Source organism: Ammodytes marinus (assembly GCF_949987685.1).
Source record: "Ammodytes marinus genome assembly, chromosome: 12".
Classification (NCBI taxonomy): domain Eukaryota; kingdom Metazoa; phylum Chordata; class Actinopteri; order Uranoscopiformes; family Ammodytidae; genus Ammodytes; species Ammodytes marinus.
The window spans coordinates 24372571-24390153 of NC_137216.1; the positions used below are offsets into that span (position 1 = coordinate 24372571).

The 17583-nt window shown below is 39.3% G+C and overlaps 1 protein-coding gene across 1 annotated transcript in view; it reads right to left on the reverse strand.

Annotated features, from left to right (window-relative positions):
* The window catches only part of rnf17 (ring finger protein 17), a gene marked incomplete at both ends in the record, with an annotated part of 28677 nt that extends 12936 nt beyond the window's left edge, over positions 1–15741 (reverse strand). The window contains 24 exons of the mRNA XM_080038502.1: positions 70–160; positions 331–443; positions 2037–2187; positions 2672–2905; positions 7597–7714; positions 7928–8045; positions 8417–8532; positions 9041–9203; positions 9457–9586; positions 9973–10160; positions 10317–10458; positions 10883–11054; positions 11260–11418; positions 11926–12018; positions 12144–12433; positions 12724–12798; positions 12969–13045; positions 13207–13375; positions 13550–13653; positions 13805–13894; positions 14145–14232; positions 14396–14493; positions 14892–15004; positions 15675–15741. Of these exons, the coding sequence (XP_079894628.1) occupies positions 70–160; positions 331–443; positions 2037–2187; positions 2672–2905; positions 7597–7714; positions 7928–8045; positions 8417–8532; positions 9041–9203; positions 9457–9586; positions 9973–10160; positions 10317–10458; positions 10883–11054; positions 11260–11418; positions 11926–12018; positions 12144–12433; positions 12724–12798; positions 12969–13045; positions 13207–13375; positions 13550–13653; positions 13805–13894; positions 14145–14232; positions 14396–14493; positions 14892–15004; positions 15675–15741 (3159 nt within the window). The remainder of the gene's footprint in view (positions 1–69; positions 161–330; positions 444–2036; positions 2188–2671; positions 2906–7596; positions 7715–7927; positions 8046–8416; positions 8533–9040; positions 9204–9456; positions 9587–9972; positions 10161–10316; positions 10459–10882; positions 11055–11259; positions 11419–11925; positions 12019–12143; positions 12434–12723; positions 12799–12968; positions 13046–13206; positions 13376–13549; positions 13654–13804; positions 13895–14144; positions 14233–14395; positions 14494–14891; positions 15005–15674) is intronic.
* Positions 15742–17583: the final 1842 nt, after the last annotated feature.

Genomic DNA, 17583 nt, shown 5'->3' on the forward strand with positions numbered 1-17583 from the left:
AAGCTTGAGCAAAAAACTTGAGCCAAGAGGAAAACAGGACAGACATGAGGAAGGGAAAGGAAAGAAGACCTTGATGGATAGAACTGCTGAGGCTCCGGTCAGGTAGTAGGAGATCAGGTCACATGCTGTAGCTGTCCAGGTGGACCGGCCTCCCGCTGGCCTGAGACAGACAGAGGACAGATTGAGGACCATGTCAAAAGGTATGAAAAAGACAAGCCTCGCTTGAGGGTGTGTGTCGGTGTATCCCCCTTTTATGGATTGATATATACTGTAAGTGTGTTTGTGCATGACAGTGCCATGTGTGAGTGAATGAGTGTGTGTGTATGTAACCTAATGTCCGTAAGAGTGCACATCAGTGCCAGAGAGCCCTTCAAGGAGGTTGGCAGCGGCCGCAGGTTGCTAACATGGATCTTCACCGTGTTGCCATGGTCACAGCGCATCACCTGGTACCAGCCAGCAGAAAGACAGGGAGAACAATTCAAAGAAGCTTTAAACCATATTAAGGTTAAATTAATGCTAAGCTCATGCCCTTTAGACTGCACTACGCACACTAATGTCAAGAATAAACTTAACAGGAGCACCAATATCAAAACACTAATTTATTATCATCCACCCAAAATGTCTTGTGTTGCAGTAAAATGACTAGGGGTGGGAATCTCTTGGCACCTCACGATTCGATTCAGAGGTCAACGATTCGATTCAAAATCGATTCTCAATGCATCTCGATGCATTTTTTTTTATTTTTATTTTCATGTGTGATTTTCAAAAATATATTTATATATACATCTGAGTTTGCTACTCAGAGTTTGCTTATAATGATAATTTAAGACAAACAGATGAATGACCTTCTCTAATATTGTATTAGAGAAAAAGTGTTTCTTGTCACAAATATGACTTTCTATGAACAGTGCAATAATCATCAATGCAGCTTGCATTTCAACTAGTGCTGTCAGTTTAACGCGTTATTAACAGCGTTAACGCAAACCCATTTTAATGGCGTTATTTTTTTTTATCGCGCTCTTTATGGTCTAGCAAACGTGGTTTTTTCTCATGCCGTTGCAGCAACTAGTAATGAAACACCACAAACTATGGTTGCGTTCCGAATCGCATACTTTCTACTATATAGTATGTAGAAAAAAGATTTAGGATGTCCCGATTCTTGTGGCCAGATTTAGGATGGTTAGAAGTACCCGGATGTCCTACTTCATGCGGCCAAGATTGTTAGTGTTGAAAAGGGCATCCTATTTGGGCGATTCTGACCCACAATCCAGTGCGCACGTGAAGTGACGTAACATCGACGAAGCCTCCATATGAAAACAAACGGGGATGCGACGGATATAAAAGCAAGAGGCAAGATCAAGGCGCAATGTTATAATGAAATAAGAGAGAAAAGTATGTCCCAATAGTATGCCTACTGCATCCTAACTAGATTCTTTTTATCGTCGGATGTAGTATGTAGAATAGAAAAAAGAAAGAGTATGCGATTCGGAACGCAACCTATACATATAGCTCTCAGGTAAGTTACTGTTACTTCAAACAGAACATGTCCTACAGCGTAATTTCACATTAAAATCATTTATCTGACAAAACGTCAAGTCAATTCTGACTTTTATTTTGAAGCAGAAACCGGAACCTAGCACTTCCTAGCTCAGCTGCGCGACCTTCACTAGTAGAGTCTTCCATGTGTGACTCTGGGACTTCGCGGAAAAAGAACAGTAAAGAAAGCTTGTCATTTGCAAAAGTCTTACTTATAACTCTGCGCACACACCAAAACCTCCATGAATGTTAGTGGCAGCCGGCAGTCATTAATTTTCACTTTGTTTTTCGCTACGAAGGGCAACTGCCTCGGCTGCAGCAGCGCCATGGCAACCACCTGGCACCCACCGGCTGTACGGCACACACACACGTAGTGTGTCCACTCCACACACAGTCTGAAATAAGCCGTGGATGAAAGACTCCCAAAACATTTAGGCCTACAACAACCAGTTTAATTTAGCCTAAATACTAATTTGTTTTATATAGCCTATGTTGTTTACCTCTGCGATGTCATTGGATGTGACATCAGAGCAGATCTGTCCTCTCTCCCAAACACCGTTGATGTGAGCAGCACAGTACATGTCTGCCTTCCACACCACTCCATCTTCTGGCTCCATATGCGCACACTCCTTCTTCACCAACTCACAGATCCTGTAGCAAGAGATTATATAACGATCAATATATGTTTGGACCATCAAATAACCAGCAGTACCTTCACTTGTTTGTTTATAGAGAAGTTCATTATTCAGGTGCGCCTTCCAAGTGGCATAATTAAAAGCAGCCACCGTACATTTAGTGCTACAGTATATTTGTAGATTAGACAAAACACACTAATTCTTGCTTGTAAAATACAAACAATAGCAAACCAAAATATAAGCCTTGCAAACCTAGCTTGTGTATAGCTTTGCATCACTTCCACTATCAATAATCTTACATAGCATTTGTGATGAAACTTTCAGTTAATACAATGTCAGAAAAATAGAGATTAATATATTGCTAAATGTGATTAATCCATAATCAAAATTGTTTGATTACAAAATACAAAAAATTGGTATTTATATAATTCAGTAAAAACTGGGTTGACCTTGACTAGAAGACAAGTTTTCGGTTTATTTCAAAGGATTTCAATGGTGACCTTTTGAGCTGGGAGTCGTACTGGGCAAACTGCACATAGAAGCAGCTCGGTGAGACGACGTGGCTGACTTTAACTTTCTTATCCTTAAAGGTGGTCGGGAGCTTGAGCTGAGGCTGGAAGTCCGACAGCTGCACATCTTCCTGGTTTTGGTCGGGGGCTTTAACACCAGAATCTAGTGGAGGGTCCCATATGGCTGAGTCATCAACAGGGGACCGGCCTCCTTTGGACTTCGGTCTGCAAGAGGAATTACAGGAGATAGGGATAGAAGAAAAATAGGTGAAATGGAGTGACAGCAAAATGCAAAAGGGGGAAAAGAATAAAGATGACAAAAACAGGGGTTGACACTAAGGTTTCAAATGCACTTTCCCATAGGGCAAGTACAGGTAATGTTTTACTTGCCCGAATGTTGTGTTCACTTGCCCAAAAAAAACAAAAAAACTGTTAACCTCTTAAGCTCTAGCCTATTTTTTAGGTTTCTGCTCGAAAATTACATACCCAAAATGAATAGAGTATATCTCTGCATCTACAAGGTCTATTTGAATAATTGTGGTGTCATTATGAAGGGAACACTTGTGAAATGTGTTCAGATGTGTAAGTATCAGTATTTATGTCACTGGCTCAGAGTCAATTAAGTTTGCACACAAGCATAAATGACTGATTTCATTTCCGCCTAAAAAAAATCACACTTTTACAATGAATATCTCTTTGAAATGATGCTGATGGGGCTAAAACTCTACATCTAAGCATAGCACAAGGTGTTACCATTATTCCTGCAAAGTTTGATCCTCATAAAGTGAAGCAGAGCAGAATTACAGAGGTTTTAGTACAGACTAGTCAGGCGGACTCTCCAAAATGGTCATTTTGGCACATTTTGGCACACTTTGGCACTAGCTGTGCCATTTGAAGTTTTTGATGTACTGAACTATATTTTTCACTTTTATGTCATTATCTGTGATCATCACATACATTTTCAAGAGTTTTTGACTTTTTTTTTTATTTTTGATTTTTTTTTTGCATAACCAACCTAAACTATATACAATTTTCAAAGAACCATAAAAAGCAACTGAAGTTTGAATCAAAATGAAACATATTTATTTATCAACAATAATAAACAAACTGTAAAAAAATAAATCACACAAAACTATTTACACTGACTGTGAAGTCCAAATAAAAACAATATATCAACAATAAGTCCAAACTAAAAACAGCCCCTCCTGAGTCTCCTTTTCCTCTCTACTTGTTGTCGTGCCAGAGCTGGAAACAGTTCTTTTTTGCAGTGAGACAGTGGTACCTGACATTTCCTGCAATACATGGATGTCTTCACCCTCGGGATCCCAGCAGATGGGCATGCGTGGGGGTAGAGGCAAGCGGTGGAGTAACTTCCTAGCTGCATCTGAGAAGGCAATGGCTCTGTCTGGGAAGATGAAGCTGCTCATCATCACTGCAACACCAATTGTGGAAGGAAACAAATATTATTTAGTGGCCTTATTTTGAAAGTGTAATACATTCACAATATATTCACAAAAGCTATCACAATAGATGTGTGATAATAACAATCTTGGAAGTAAAACACACACACAATACATGCATTCACATAAGCAATAGACATGTGATAATAATAATCTTGGAAGTAAACACAACATAAAAAACACACTCCCTCCCTCCCTCCCTGCCTGCCTCTCACACACACACACACACACACACACACACACACACACACACACACACACACACACACACACACACACACACACACACACACACACACACACACACACACACACACACACACACACACACACACACACACACACACACACACACACACACACAGGCACACACACGCATTTATCTAGCATAAAACTGATATTATATACATTATATACTGGTATATATGAACATCTCTTTGGGATGTCTCTCTAGTAACTAATTAATTGAATTGTACCTTTCCATAGGCGGCATGTAGTCACTGTCGCTGCCGAGGTCTCTGTCGTCTGAGCTGGAGTCCCGTGCAGAAAGTTCGTCAGCATTCTCAGCAGTTATCATTTCGATCAACTTATCCATACTGCACTTGGTTCGGCGATGTTCTGCCATTTTTGATAATAAATGACCAAAAAACAACAACAAACTATCTCAAAACTCCTCAGAAACCGTCTCACACCGTGCGCTCTGCGCACTCTGCGTAAACATGGCTACTGTTGCATGTAGCCTAAGATGGATACGCAGACCCATAACTCAGCCAATGATTGTTCGTTTCGGATGATTGACACCTTGTTTTAACCGTAAGAGCCAATAGATTTTAGGGGAGGTATCGAAATGTGTGCCAGACACATGATTGGCTAGCAGTAAGAAAGCAAAATGGTACCCGCGGTAAACCTTCTATGATGCATGGTGAACTAACGAGACTCCTTGAAAGTGAAAAATATGTCAGATTCACTTGGAAATGGTTGGAAACGAAAGGGGACATGTTGGATTTACTATAACAGGAGTTTTTTGCTCTAAAGTACAACTTTTCATCAAAATATCGCAAAGGTAAGAGCGAATTTATGTTGGTCTCTGTAAGTAAGTGATTGTTTACCTTTGTATTCTTTGGTCGCTGGTTCACTGAGTTTTTATCGTAGGGACATGACAGTGGTACTGTTGAACTCGTTATGGTCTTAGCTTTCATTGGAGATGATATTTGTGTGTATACAATGAAGTATCGGAGCGGTAGCAATGGAAATGTGGAGAGAGGGTTGACTTTCTGACGCTATTCGGATTTTGATATTTGATCATTAATATGCTTGGTGTTTGAGTTGTGTTTGGTGTGTGTAAAAATTACTTATATGTGCTTGTAGCTGAGTTTCTCATGTTTAATTTGATGTGCAGTATGACTATTTCTACATTGTTATGGAAGTGTTGTATGCCTTTTGCTGCGAGAGTGATCACAAAGTCCCCTAAATAGGGGACCCTAGAGTCTAAGAGGTTAAACAATGATATATACAGTATAGGCTAATTAAATTATACATTTTAGCGAACCGTATCTCTTAAATGCAAACACTGCTTACTAGTCTCATCCTGACCACATAAAACAAACAACAATTCATATAAGCCTATATATCATGACATCACACAACACCAAGCGCTTGGTCCTGCTGCAGCATCGTGAAAGGACCTCTTTTTGCCATGCACCTTGCCCAGGGTCTCAGAAAACTCAGTCTAGCTCAGAGTCAAGCTGAATGTTAGCTTCCACAGAATTTTTTTATTTATTTTACTTATTTAAAACGGTCACATTGTGCCAAAAAGTGATCGTGTGCCATAAAATGATTAAAGTCCACCATGTTAAAGCTATTGCCCAGTTACACTGTAAGTAGGGAGCAGGATCATTCATTTCCATTTTCATTGATACCATTATAAAGACTCCACAATCCAAATCTTTATCGATACTTTTCTATTATTTTGTTTAAAGAGAACTGGTATTATTGCTTTAATTGCTTATAAGATGAGCAGAGCTCAGGATAGGACTTTAAGCAGGTCATAATTCCATATTTAGGCCTACTATTTAGTTTATATTGCTGGGAAAACAAGTTTTTTACCCAAACTGTAGGCTATTATTCAAGTTTCCCGCGAAAAACTCAACTTTCTTATTTTCTTGATGTTACATTTGAACACATCATGATGTCATTTTATTGACCTTTGCCTAATAATCATTTTACTGAGCCGACCTGAACACATCACATTTGAACCGTTTACGATTTTTTTTTAGCTAACTAGGTCTTATACTGCAGATTTTAATATGGATTTAAAAACTATCCGATTTTCGAACTGCGGGACTTGCTACATAGTCTCTCGTTTGTTGATCACCGCTGCATTGAATGAATGATGAGACGGTGCCGAGCACGTCTGCAGCGGCTCAGCAGACAAGAGTTTTTTTTTTTTTTTTGGGAGACGGAGCGGGTTGAAGGAGTTTCTTCAAGACAGTCGAAGGTAGAACACTTTTACAGTCCATGATGCGGTCCAGTGATGGAATAATACGCTGAAGTAGGCCTAATTAGATGAAGATGACCCGACTCGATATTTAAAATTACATAATGTGACCTAGCCTACTGGACTAGCGGTATCCATAAGCTCAAACGTTATTGATTTCTGGGTTTTGAATATAGCGGAACCAGGTCCGTAGGATAGAGCCGGCTTTCGGAACGTAGACAGCGAAACTGCGCGCACACAGGCTGTGTGTGTGTGTGTGTGTGTGAGAGAGAGATAGAGAGATTGAGTGCGAAAGAGCGACCGTGATGCTGCTGGCTGCCGCGCGCAGCTGCTCAATTGCGAATATAGCCGATCTATTTTGTGTGAGTTAGCGAAAAAAATATTTTTTTTTCAGACTGTAAAACACATGAATACATAGCCTAGACTACAGACAAACCCTCTAAAATCCACTTGCCCGTTCGGGCAACCAAAAAGCAATCTCAACTTTCCCAAACATTATTTTCAGTTGCCCCGGGCAAGCGGGCAACCGTTAGTGTCAACCACTGCAAAAATATACAATAGAAGTACAAAGAGCACAAGATGAATTGAAGAAAACTGATCACGTAACCAATCAGATATTCATTTTAACCGTACTATTTTGACTTTCATTTCCCTCATATTAAATTGCATTTCATACTTTCATAGGGACAACTGGGTAAACAAAATTAACATGATCATGTTTTCAATGTCCTGTACACATATTTACGCATCTGTGGCTGTTTTAGCTGTAGAAAACATACAAGAAGTATCAATGTTGTTGTTATAAATAAAATGTGGTTCCTCACGTCTGATAACTTGGGTGTTGCGGCAACTATTTCTTCAATGGTGTAGAAAAATACATGATGTTTCATTCTTATACAACATAACTTATGGATGCTTTTTTTTGTTGAATAACAGATAACTCCTCAGATAAGTCTCACCTCTTTTTGAAGCAGGCCAGCTCCATTTTGACCAGCAGCTCAGCTATGTTGGCTAGTGGCCCGCCCAGGCCGCTCTCAAACAGTTTGACTGGGAGAGGCTCAGTTTTAGGCACTGAATCTGGAGGGGTACAGGAAGCAAAATTAAAAAGATTAAACACAGACCATAAAATGGGTTACAAGTGATTGCAGTATTCATAACATTAAAGCTTGGTATCTGACACACACACACAAAGAAATATGAAACACACAGGTAATTCTTGTAAGTAGTCCATTCTCCTGTTTTGTTCATTTTTAAAAATCTAAGTCACACACACAAGCACGCAAAAAGTACCTGTAGCCACAATAGTGACCAGTTTCCCGTGAGCTAGGTTGATGAATTTGCTAGTGCAGTCCTCACTCCAAGTCTCTCTATCCAGAGGAATAACTTCTGACAAACAGCAGTGGATTGCCTGGACAGCAGAAATAGACATATTCAGTGTGAGTGTAAAGTTTAAAAATGTTGATAAAATGTGTATATTATTTGCTATAGGACAATGTCAAAATGTTAGTGTAAAGTAATATTAGCAGGCTTTTTGAGGACCATTTTTAGGATATTTCATGTATATTTTCCAGTATGTAAACTGAAAAAATGAGATTGAAAATGGGTGTGGGATTATTAGCAAGGAGGGTCATTGCTGTAAATTGGCCGAAAAAAAATAAAATGCGACTTAAATGTTATTAGGGCCAATTAACAGCCTTCTGTAGTGAGTTGTTGTTTTTTTCGTATCACAAAAGGTAAAAAATAAATATCAGTTTCTCAATTAAAACTCTGTGATCTCACCATGGTAGGAAGAGCGAAGAACTCGTCTTTGATTTTTCTCAAGTCGCTGACTGACAAGATTTTCTTATTTCCAAAGTCAACGTACCGCACCTCCACTTTCCTGCCCCCTGGATGACCTACACCACACACACACACACACAACATCAAAGTGGCTACAGCAGTCACTCACTCACAGCACTCAAAGTTCAAATTCTAAAGTCAGTGCTTTAAGAATCAGATCACATTCACCGTGTTTCACAAGCTCATGCTAATACACGTCTGTGTGAATTGAACAATTAATTTAAAAAATAAATTATAATAAAAATAAAACAGTAAATACAACCAGTTCAACCACAGTCAGTTGGAAGAGCTTATAGCAAACGTACAGTTGATACACTGGCTGTGTTATCATGCTTTCCATACATATTCAAGTGACGAGAGCGAAAGATACACACCACTTCTGATGTCTGACATACGTGCAAGTAGCAGAGGACCATCTTATAAATCTTACATGAACTGGATATGGTTGAATCGCTATAACAATACATTATTAAACAATGCCCAAGGGTAAAACAAATATTTACTTAACTCTAACGTGCACTTAAACACACAAACATGCACGATTGCACGTGCACACACACTCACCTAGAACCTGAGCTCTGTACCACAGCTTGTCATCAAAGCGGGCTACGTAGGCCTGTTCTATCACAGGGCAGTAGACGTTGAGGTCATCTTCTCTAGCGACTGATGTCGCGTTATAACATTCCTGGAGCTTGGCTGAGAGCAACAACGACTCCATGTTATCAACCTGAAGGAAGGTTAACAAAGTCAAAAGATGAGGAAACAAAATAGCTAGTGACAATAATAGCTAAATGTTGGTGTAATAATTCCGTATGGGATGAGTTTACTTTACTACTTACATGTACATAAAATCAATCAATCGAGGTACACAAGGGTTTATTCTTTTAATCTAAATAAAATCTAAAATCCTGGGGCCTTGTTTGAGCATATTGTATATACTGTATACTTCAAGTATGTTTATTTGTGTGCATATTTAGTACCAGCCGGATGTAGAAGTCAGCAGGGTTGTTAATGTGGGACACCACAGCATTGAGCTCTTTGTTGATCTTAGGATAAGCGGGAGGGTAGTACGACAGAGGCCTCCTGTCCAATGTCACTGGAGAATAAAACCTATGAGCATGTTTGAAAGAGCACCGGCAAAGTTAGTCCACTTCAGTAGTAGGGATTGATATTCAGAAAGTCTGCATTTGATTTTGGAGTCAGCGATTCTAGAGAACACCTCTTGTCAATATTTTGTTTATATACCAGCTTACAGAGCCTAGGCTGTGTATTAACACCAGATATTTTCAGCACACACACAGTATGGACAAGAAGCGGATCTTGAGGAGATTTTTTTTTTGACAAAAATGTTATTATACAACAAGCATTCTCTAGAATCGCTGACTCCGCCTTTAAAACGATCGGACAGTTTTAATTATTAAATTACATCATATAAACACCAATTGGCTTATCAGAATCTTTCCTGATTATTTTCAAATCATCGAATGCACATTTACCTGGCCACTTCAATGAAAACCAGGTATTCTCTGATGGAGATGGGCACATCACTGGACTGGTCCATGGGAGCTTTCCTCAGGTCCACCAAGAAAGCCTCTCTGTCCAGACCCAAAGGTCGCATCTCCACAGCTGCAGAGCCAACCACGTTGCGGAACTCAAGCTGCGCCTCTTTACTCCAGCCCTTTGTCTGAACAAACACACACATCACAATAACAGTAAACACACATATTGCCAACAATAAAACATTATACTAGGTCTGTGCAATGAATTGAATTTTAAAAGAAAAGAAAAACATTGCACCATGAAAAATAAAACAAACATATTGGAATCTCAGTGGTCTTACCAGGTCGTAAGGCACCAGGTCCTTTAGTGAACATTTGATGGCCTGAGGGGAAAAGTTACCCAGCTCTCCATTCACAGCCTCCGTCACCTTCCTCAACTGGTTGTTCACAGCACTCAGTGAACACTCAGTGGTCCCCTCCTCACTGCAAAATGTGACAGAGAATAGTGGAGGATGTACTGGAAAACTTTGTTCAGCATTGTAATGAATAAATTAGAACAATGCTCCCCAATTAGTTTTCAAAATGAGTCATATCCACTCAATATGGGTCTGTTAAAAATGTATGTACAACATATTTATTTTATGAAAAAGACACCAACAAAAAGCGCAGTCAAAATACAAATACAAAATAAACTTGATATAATGATTTGCATCTTTAAGTCCTTCAGTACAGATGAAATTAAATGAAAAAATCCTGTTCTGGTGCAGGAAAATAGTCAAAAAATATGACAATTAGTGATGTATATCTTTTTTATTCAGTGTAGTTTACCTCTGCAAAAATAACAAAAATATATTTAACATGGAGACAGATATTTCTAAACCTTCTATCCATTTGTATGTGTGTGTACCTCTGTATGATGAGACCTTTGGTGAGGCCGTAGTCTAGGAAGAAGACGCGGATACTGGCCAGCTGTGTGACTGGACAGGTTTTCACAGCATCCACACAGCCCCTCTGAGACACCTCAACCACACTGGCCCGGCACCACATTCCCTCCTTCCACTTGAAAAAGATCAGGGAGCCTGGAGAGTAACAAGTTTGTTTCACCCTCCACTCCACAATCAGGAACAATTACATGAACATTGGTATTATTGTTTTTTTCAAGTCTCAAAGAGATTAAAAAATATATTTTACAAGAGATTTTATTCTATTAGAATAATAGATTTGAATTTAAAGGTTAAAATTACAATTCTACCAATGACTCCATTATATTTAGGACAAACATACCGGTCTCAACTGTGTCCCTGGAAGTGAAGCGACAAGTGTCTTCGCAGCAGAACTGGTTGATCTTCTTAGACAGGGTCTCGCTCTCCCTCTTCTCGGCCACGTAGCGCACGTAGAAGTGACTTGGATTCACAACATGGGTGACCACCACCCACTGGGTGACTAGAACACAGGAGCGGGACCAGGGGTATGAAGTGTTAAGGGAAGAGAGAAAAAATAAAGAAAAAGGATGGCAGGGAAGGTGCAAGGGAATAAAAAAATTAATGAAACATAAAGACCAGTTTGTTATCTAAATTGTTTCTACTAGTAGAGTACCTCAATTAAAAAATTGGGACAACTTCATTCTTTTTATCCGTTTTATTTTTTACATGTGAAAGCTCTTTTTAAATCGGATTCATCCGAAATGTTGTATCTTATACTGAGGGTTGTTTTAGGTTATGTGTATACAGTCTTAAATTGATTAGATAAAAATAAAAAATCCTTTGACTGATTTCCCTGACTTGTTTGTTTTGCTTGTTGATTTTGTAATTTTTATGTGCTTTAATTTTTTGTATATTCTGGACTTCATTGCATATGAGAGCTTGTTCTCAATGATCTATCAAGATAAAATAAAGCTTAAATGAATTAATATAACATCAATACATTTACAAGATTATTCATTGACCTTACCATTTCTCTTATTGCCAACACACGACTCAGTTTTCTTTCTTCTGTTAGTTCTCCACTTGTCATTAGCCAGCTCAGGCCCAGTGGGAGGGAGAGCTAAAGAGAGATACATTATAAAGAGCATTGAACCATATTCACCTCTTGATAAACATCAAAGATCACATTGGATCTGACTTTATTCATGTGAAATCAAAGTCAAACTGGAAGAAAGCCTTACACACCATTCTCTTGTCCCTCATCTATAAGCTCTTCAATAATTACGTCTGGAGTTTTCTGGCCTGATGCCGAGCTGTGGCTAGACTGGCGACGCGCTCTGGAGGTTGGGATAGGAGTGGAGCATCGTGACGAGGGTCTGCTAGCTCCAGGAGTCTCATGCTCCTGTTTCTGTGGGCTGGGGCACTTGTTTTGACTGGTTGGGATACAGTTGGTGTTCCTGCTCTCTGCTCGCTGCCAGGGAGACTTTCTGTTGAAGTTGTTGGGCTGGTGGCCTTTGGGTGGAGACTTGGACAACCTCAGAGGGAACAGAAAGAGGAAATGGCACCACTTGTAATTGGGCTTTTCTATGTTACAGCTAATAAATTAACCTAAAAATAAAAGTTGCAGATGTGGTACAAAATCAAGAGCATTCCTGAAACACAGGGTTGCTGGATTAGAAAACTATTGGGAAGAAATGTGATATTCTATGTGTATCAAAAAGAAATACTAAGAATGACATTCTTTGTTGAGATCTTTCAAAATCAGTTTTTATCCCAAGGAGCAAATCAATTCAAATGAAGTATGTGAAGATGTAAGAGGACTCACTGCTTTGGGATTCTGACTTCCATCTTCAGAGACAATGCCAGATTCTGGTTCAGACTTTCTGACTTGAAAACACAGCTAGAAAACACACACGTCATAATCAATTAGTGTCGCACAAAGCCTATCATTCATTTTAGTCTAATGCTCCCATGCTTTGTTTAGTTAAAGCTCAAACAGAATAAGAAATCAAGAGCGGCAAGTACATGTATATTTTAAATGTCTTCATCATCAGCCTTTAAGTGACTAACCTCATTCCAGATCCCATTGTGACGCATTTCAGGTCGAAGGAGTGTTCATGAACAGGAGCCTGTAATGTCTCCAAAACCTAAGTCGAACACGAACACACACACACACACACACTGAACTGTTTTGCATGATTTTTTTTTCTGTTGTTGGGGAAATTGTTCTTGCTAAACAATAATTTACTGAAATGTAGTTTAAAGTGTCTGTTGGTATGTAACATATCAATTGCATATTAATTAATACCTTATCCAGGGTGCAATACTGCTCCAGGATTGGCACACGTCGCACTTCCCTGGCCATCTGCATGGCAATCTCGAGGGCCTTTATCCTCTCCTGGACAGAGCACACCTCTGCTTGGCTGGTGGAGAACTCGGCCTCTAGTTTTGTCATCTGACTCAACTGCACATCTTTCCTGTTCGCAAAGAAATAATAGGCAACAAGACAACTGTAATAAAAAAAAATAAAACAGACTGTGTTTGATTTTTCAAGAGAATATCAATTAATATAACTTTTTTCCTAAACATATATAGATCATATTATACAGGTTGTACAATGCAAGTATAGTTTTGATAGTTTATAGCCATACCACTTGTGAACAGTATGTACAGCCTTGTCTGCAGCCTGCTTGACCTCCATCTCCAGCCGAGCTTTATCGCTATTCACTTGTTCTGCCAGACCAGTCGTCAGAGTCTGCACCAAATAAACAGACATGAGACAGTCACAAAAAAAAGATTTCTGGTTAACCTTTCCACGGTATAATACTAATGTCCCCCTCTAAGAAAATGAATAATGTCATGTTGTAAAAGGTGTGAGCAGGTTTGGCGTCTAGTGCAGTCCTCACCTCATGGATGTGTTCCAGAAGGGCCAAATTTTCTGCCGCACAAGCCAACGCCTCATCCACCACTTTCTCAATCTTCTCAATAGCAGCCGGCTGAATAAAACATAATCAGAATATGAATCTGTACTATTCATGTTCACTGTAAACTCTGAGCTACTAAATTCTCCCTTCCGATAAACTCAGTTGAAGTTAAAGAGAGAGGACACATTTATGCGGCAATGCAGAGGCTGAAAGTATAATTTGAGATTTAGTAACAACTTTCATCAGACATTTTGTAATACTGATACACTTTACTTAGCCATGGATTTTGTATATTCAGATACACTTTCAGTTTCATATATACCTGCTCTGTTTCTTCAGTCCTGGCTTTCATGTCTGGGGATGTCGATACCTTACCCTTTCTGCGATTCTTCAATTTTTCACACCGGAGGCTTCAGAAGATTACAAGAGCAAATAAATTATCAGAGTAAAGACAAATTACAAAACCTAAAATACAAAAATGATTTCAAAACAAGGAGGTTAAGGTTCAAAATATTTGTTAAAGCACGTGTGTCAGTAGTGTGGTTCGGATTAACTTTCAGAGTCGCAATTTACTTTTTCATCTTGTTCATTTTAGCCGTGTAGATGAGGCCAATGATTCTGCTTTCCTCCTGAAGCCCATTCACCCCACCTTCAGGAAGGGTCAACTCAACCTGTAGAGAGTTAGTTGTGTTGGTACAAAGTCAAAAAAGTAATACCGACCGTGATATAATACTGTCTGTCTTCGTCAAATACGTGAAGATACTGATATAAAATGTTTAGGTCATATCACCCAACCCCAAGACATCCTACCACTTGGCCATTAAAATCACACATTTGAGTAACACTTACACTATGAACACTAGGTCATATAATTGGTTGAGCAGTGTAAAAAAAACTTCTTTAAAAAAGGTATTTGGCCATTTTCTTATCTCTTAAGTTTAATAGCCAACAAATGTATGGTGAAAATCATCCTCACATTAGTATGAGAATGGGTCAAATGAAATCAGGCCCTGCTAACTTGAGTTATGTGACTCCGTAGTTGCAAGAGTAAAACAACTGGTCATTTTACCTCACAGTCTGGACATCTAATGACACTGTCACATTCAATGGACAGCAGGCAGGATGTACAGTATATGTGGCCGCATAACAGCACACGTGGGAGGTTGCCATCAACGTCATCCTCTGAAAAAGAAAAGAAAAACACAATAGAGAAGCAGGAATTATGCAATGTCTGTGTGAGATATTAATGAAAGTAGTACCAATTTTTTTGATGGGTCTGAATGTACAAACTGCGACTACTTTTTTACAGACTAGAAAATGTAGATCTTATATCAATAGACACAACAGTTGCGCAGTAGCAGAGATTAACCGGACAGCGGGAATGGGCGGTGTTCGTTTACCAGGTTTGACAATGTATGAACCTTTCACTTCTTAGTTCTGCTTACAAATGATAATGAATGTTTGAATAAGTGCCTTGACCCCCAATTTCTTATTTCACTTAACTTTTATGTAGGTAACCAAAATGGTTCATACGCGAAACATTTCTGACGTCGCGCGACATTTTAAGGCTAGTGAATCACTGCTAATCGATTTAGCTGTGTTTTTAACATAGCTTTTTATCAACAACCAACAACTTTTAGAGAACTTTAAACAACTCTTGGATAATGTGATTGTCTTAAAAACGTTAAAGTGCAAAGGTTTCAGATAATTATGCTAATTTTAGCACTTTCAAGGACAACACACCTGCACATTACATTAGGCTAGCTCAAGGACGAATTATCTTTTCGCTAACGATTTAAAAGACGGTATAACTCGGTGTTTAACGGTAATACATTTTAAATAAATATCCTACCAGGTAGAGTGAAAGCCTCTCCACAGAACCTGCATATCACAGCGCTTGGGTTGTCGCCTCTGTCCATCTTTAATGTCTTTATAATAATGCTTAATTTTTCATCGACTCGGGCGACCAGGTGCGGTAGGTCTGTCTGTCACGTGCCTCGTAGGTGCGTTCAGTGTCATTGGAGTTATCGATGAATATTGAAGAATATTGTGTTTTAGATGCTTTCATGTGGCTTTTCTGAGTTTATTATAACTTATTCTATAGTTTGATGTGTGTTATTCGCCCTGTAGATATAAAAATATAACTTACTTGACCAACCCTTTTCCCAGTCATGATAAAATCATGTCATTCTCACTGTTCAAATGCAATCTATTGTACCGAGGTTTGTTCAAAGTCCCATGTTAAATCATAGCCTATATGAATAATATGTTGTAGCCTACAACATGCAAAAAAAGCTGTTCAGAATGTCAGTGGTGACATTTTCATTCATAACGTTTTAGTTTAAGGTCAGTCAGGAGGACCATAGATAGTATATAAAAGGTCAGGACCAGAGCCTGTGTTGTGCCGAGTTGTGCATGCTTTCCATTCCGAGAACTGCATGCACCTCGCGGGAGCGCGCGCGCACAGCTCAGACGACACTTTGAGACGTTTTTATGATTTATTTCATGAGACTCTGATATATTCATACACTCGAGACATTAAGCATCATTAACATCATAAAAACGTCTCTTAACGTCTGAGCTGTGCGCGCGCGCTCTCGCGAGGTGCATGAAATTCTCGGAAAGCATGCATATCTCGGACAAACAGACAATAATTTCACAAGTCCTAATGATGTAGTTTCTTATGTGAACACTTGGGGGCTCCAAAGTCTAAGGCAGATACACAGGTTGCCTGTGGGATGGAGGGTTCACATAACAAAGGCCAGGTAGAAATGATGTAGAACTCTTCAAATGTGCAAATATTCTCTTGTAGGTCCTTATTTGATGAATACTGTGAGAGACATCATGGAATGGGTAAATGTGTATCTGTGGCATCACATTACGCTGTACTGAAAATTTCCACTTGTTGGAAATATCGGGGTTGACATTCCTTTGTCTTTGCTTCTCTGGGTTAAGGTGAAGGTGAATGGATATTTTGGAAGATCTTTATATTTGCAAGAAAAGCTGATTCAGTACTAATACCAACCGAAAAAGGATTTAGAATACCAATACCTTCTGAAAAGTATGTATATTCTAGATTCATTACGCTTCATGTGTACATCTAGAATACTTTATATGAAAATTTCCCCTTTTGATTAGATTAGATACAATTATAGAAATGTAGTATTTGTACTTTTTGTATGCTCTTTAATGTTTTATCATTTTAAATTTCTTGAATCTATCACAATATTCTTCTAAGTCTTGTTGTGTGATATATTCTTTTGTTTCCCTTTGAACCAATGGCCGCAGACCTGACTGAAGGCATGTTGGTCGTCTCTTCCATGTGAGCGCAGCTGCCAGCAGCGCCGCCGCCCGAGGACAATGGCCAGCCGCCCAGTGAAGCAACAGTAACCGGGACTGACAGCTAATGGAGCGCACAGGGGCACAGACATCCAGTGGTAAAGGTAAATCTTCTTGTATGCAACACTGCCAACGCTTTAACCTTCAGAGAGCGTTGATACAAATCCCTGCAGGGGGGTTTGAAAGTGCAGCCCGTCAAGGGGGTCTTTCCAAAAAAAAATTAAAGCTGGCATGGCAGGATGCTACCCCGAAGAGCAATTTGATACATGTGTTTGAACAGTACAACTCCCACCTCTGCACAAGTGTCCAAATAATTACAGCTCCTGCCATTGATCTTCCATTAAAGCCGACCACCTTGGTGTGAGGTGTGAAAACGCCTGCAGGTATAAAGTAGGCTACACCTGTCTGCTAATAAGGAGGTA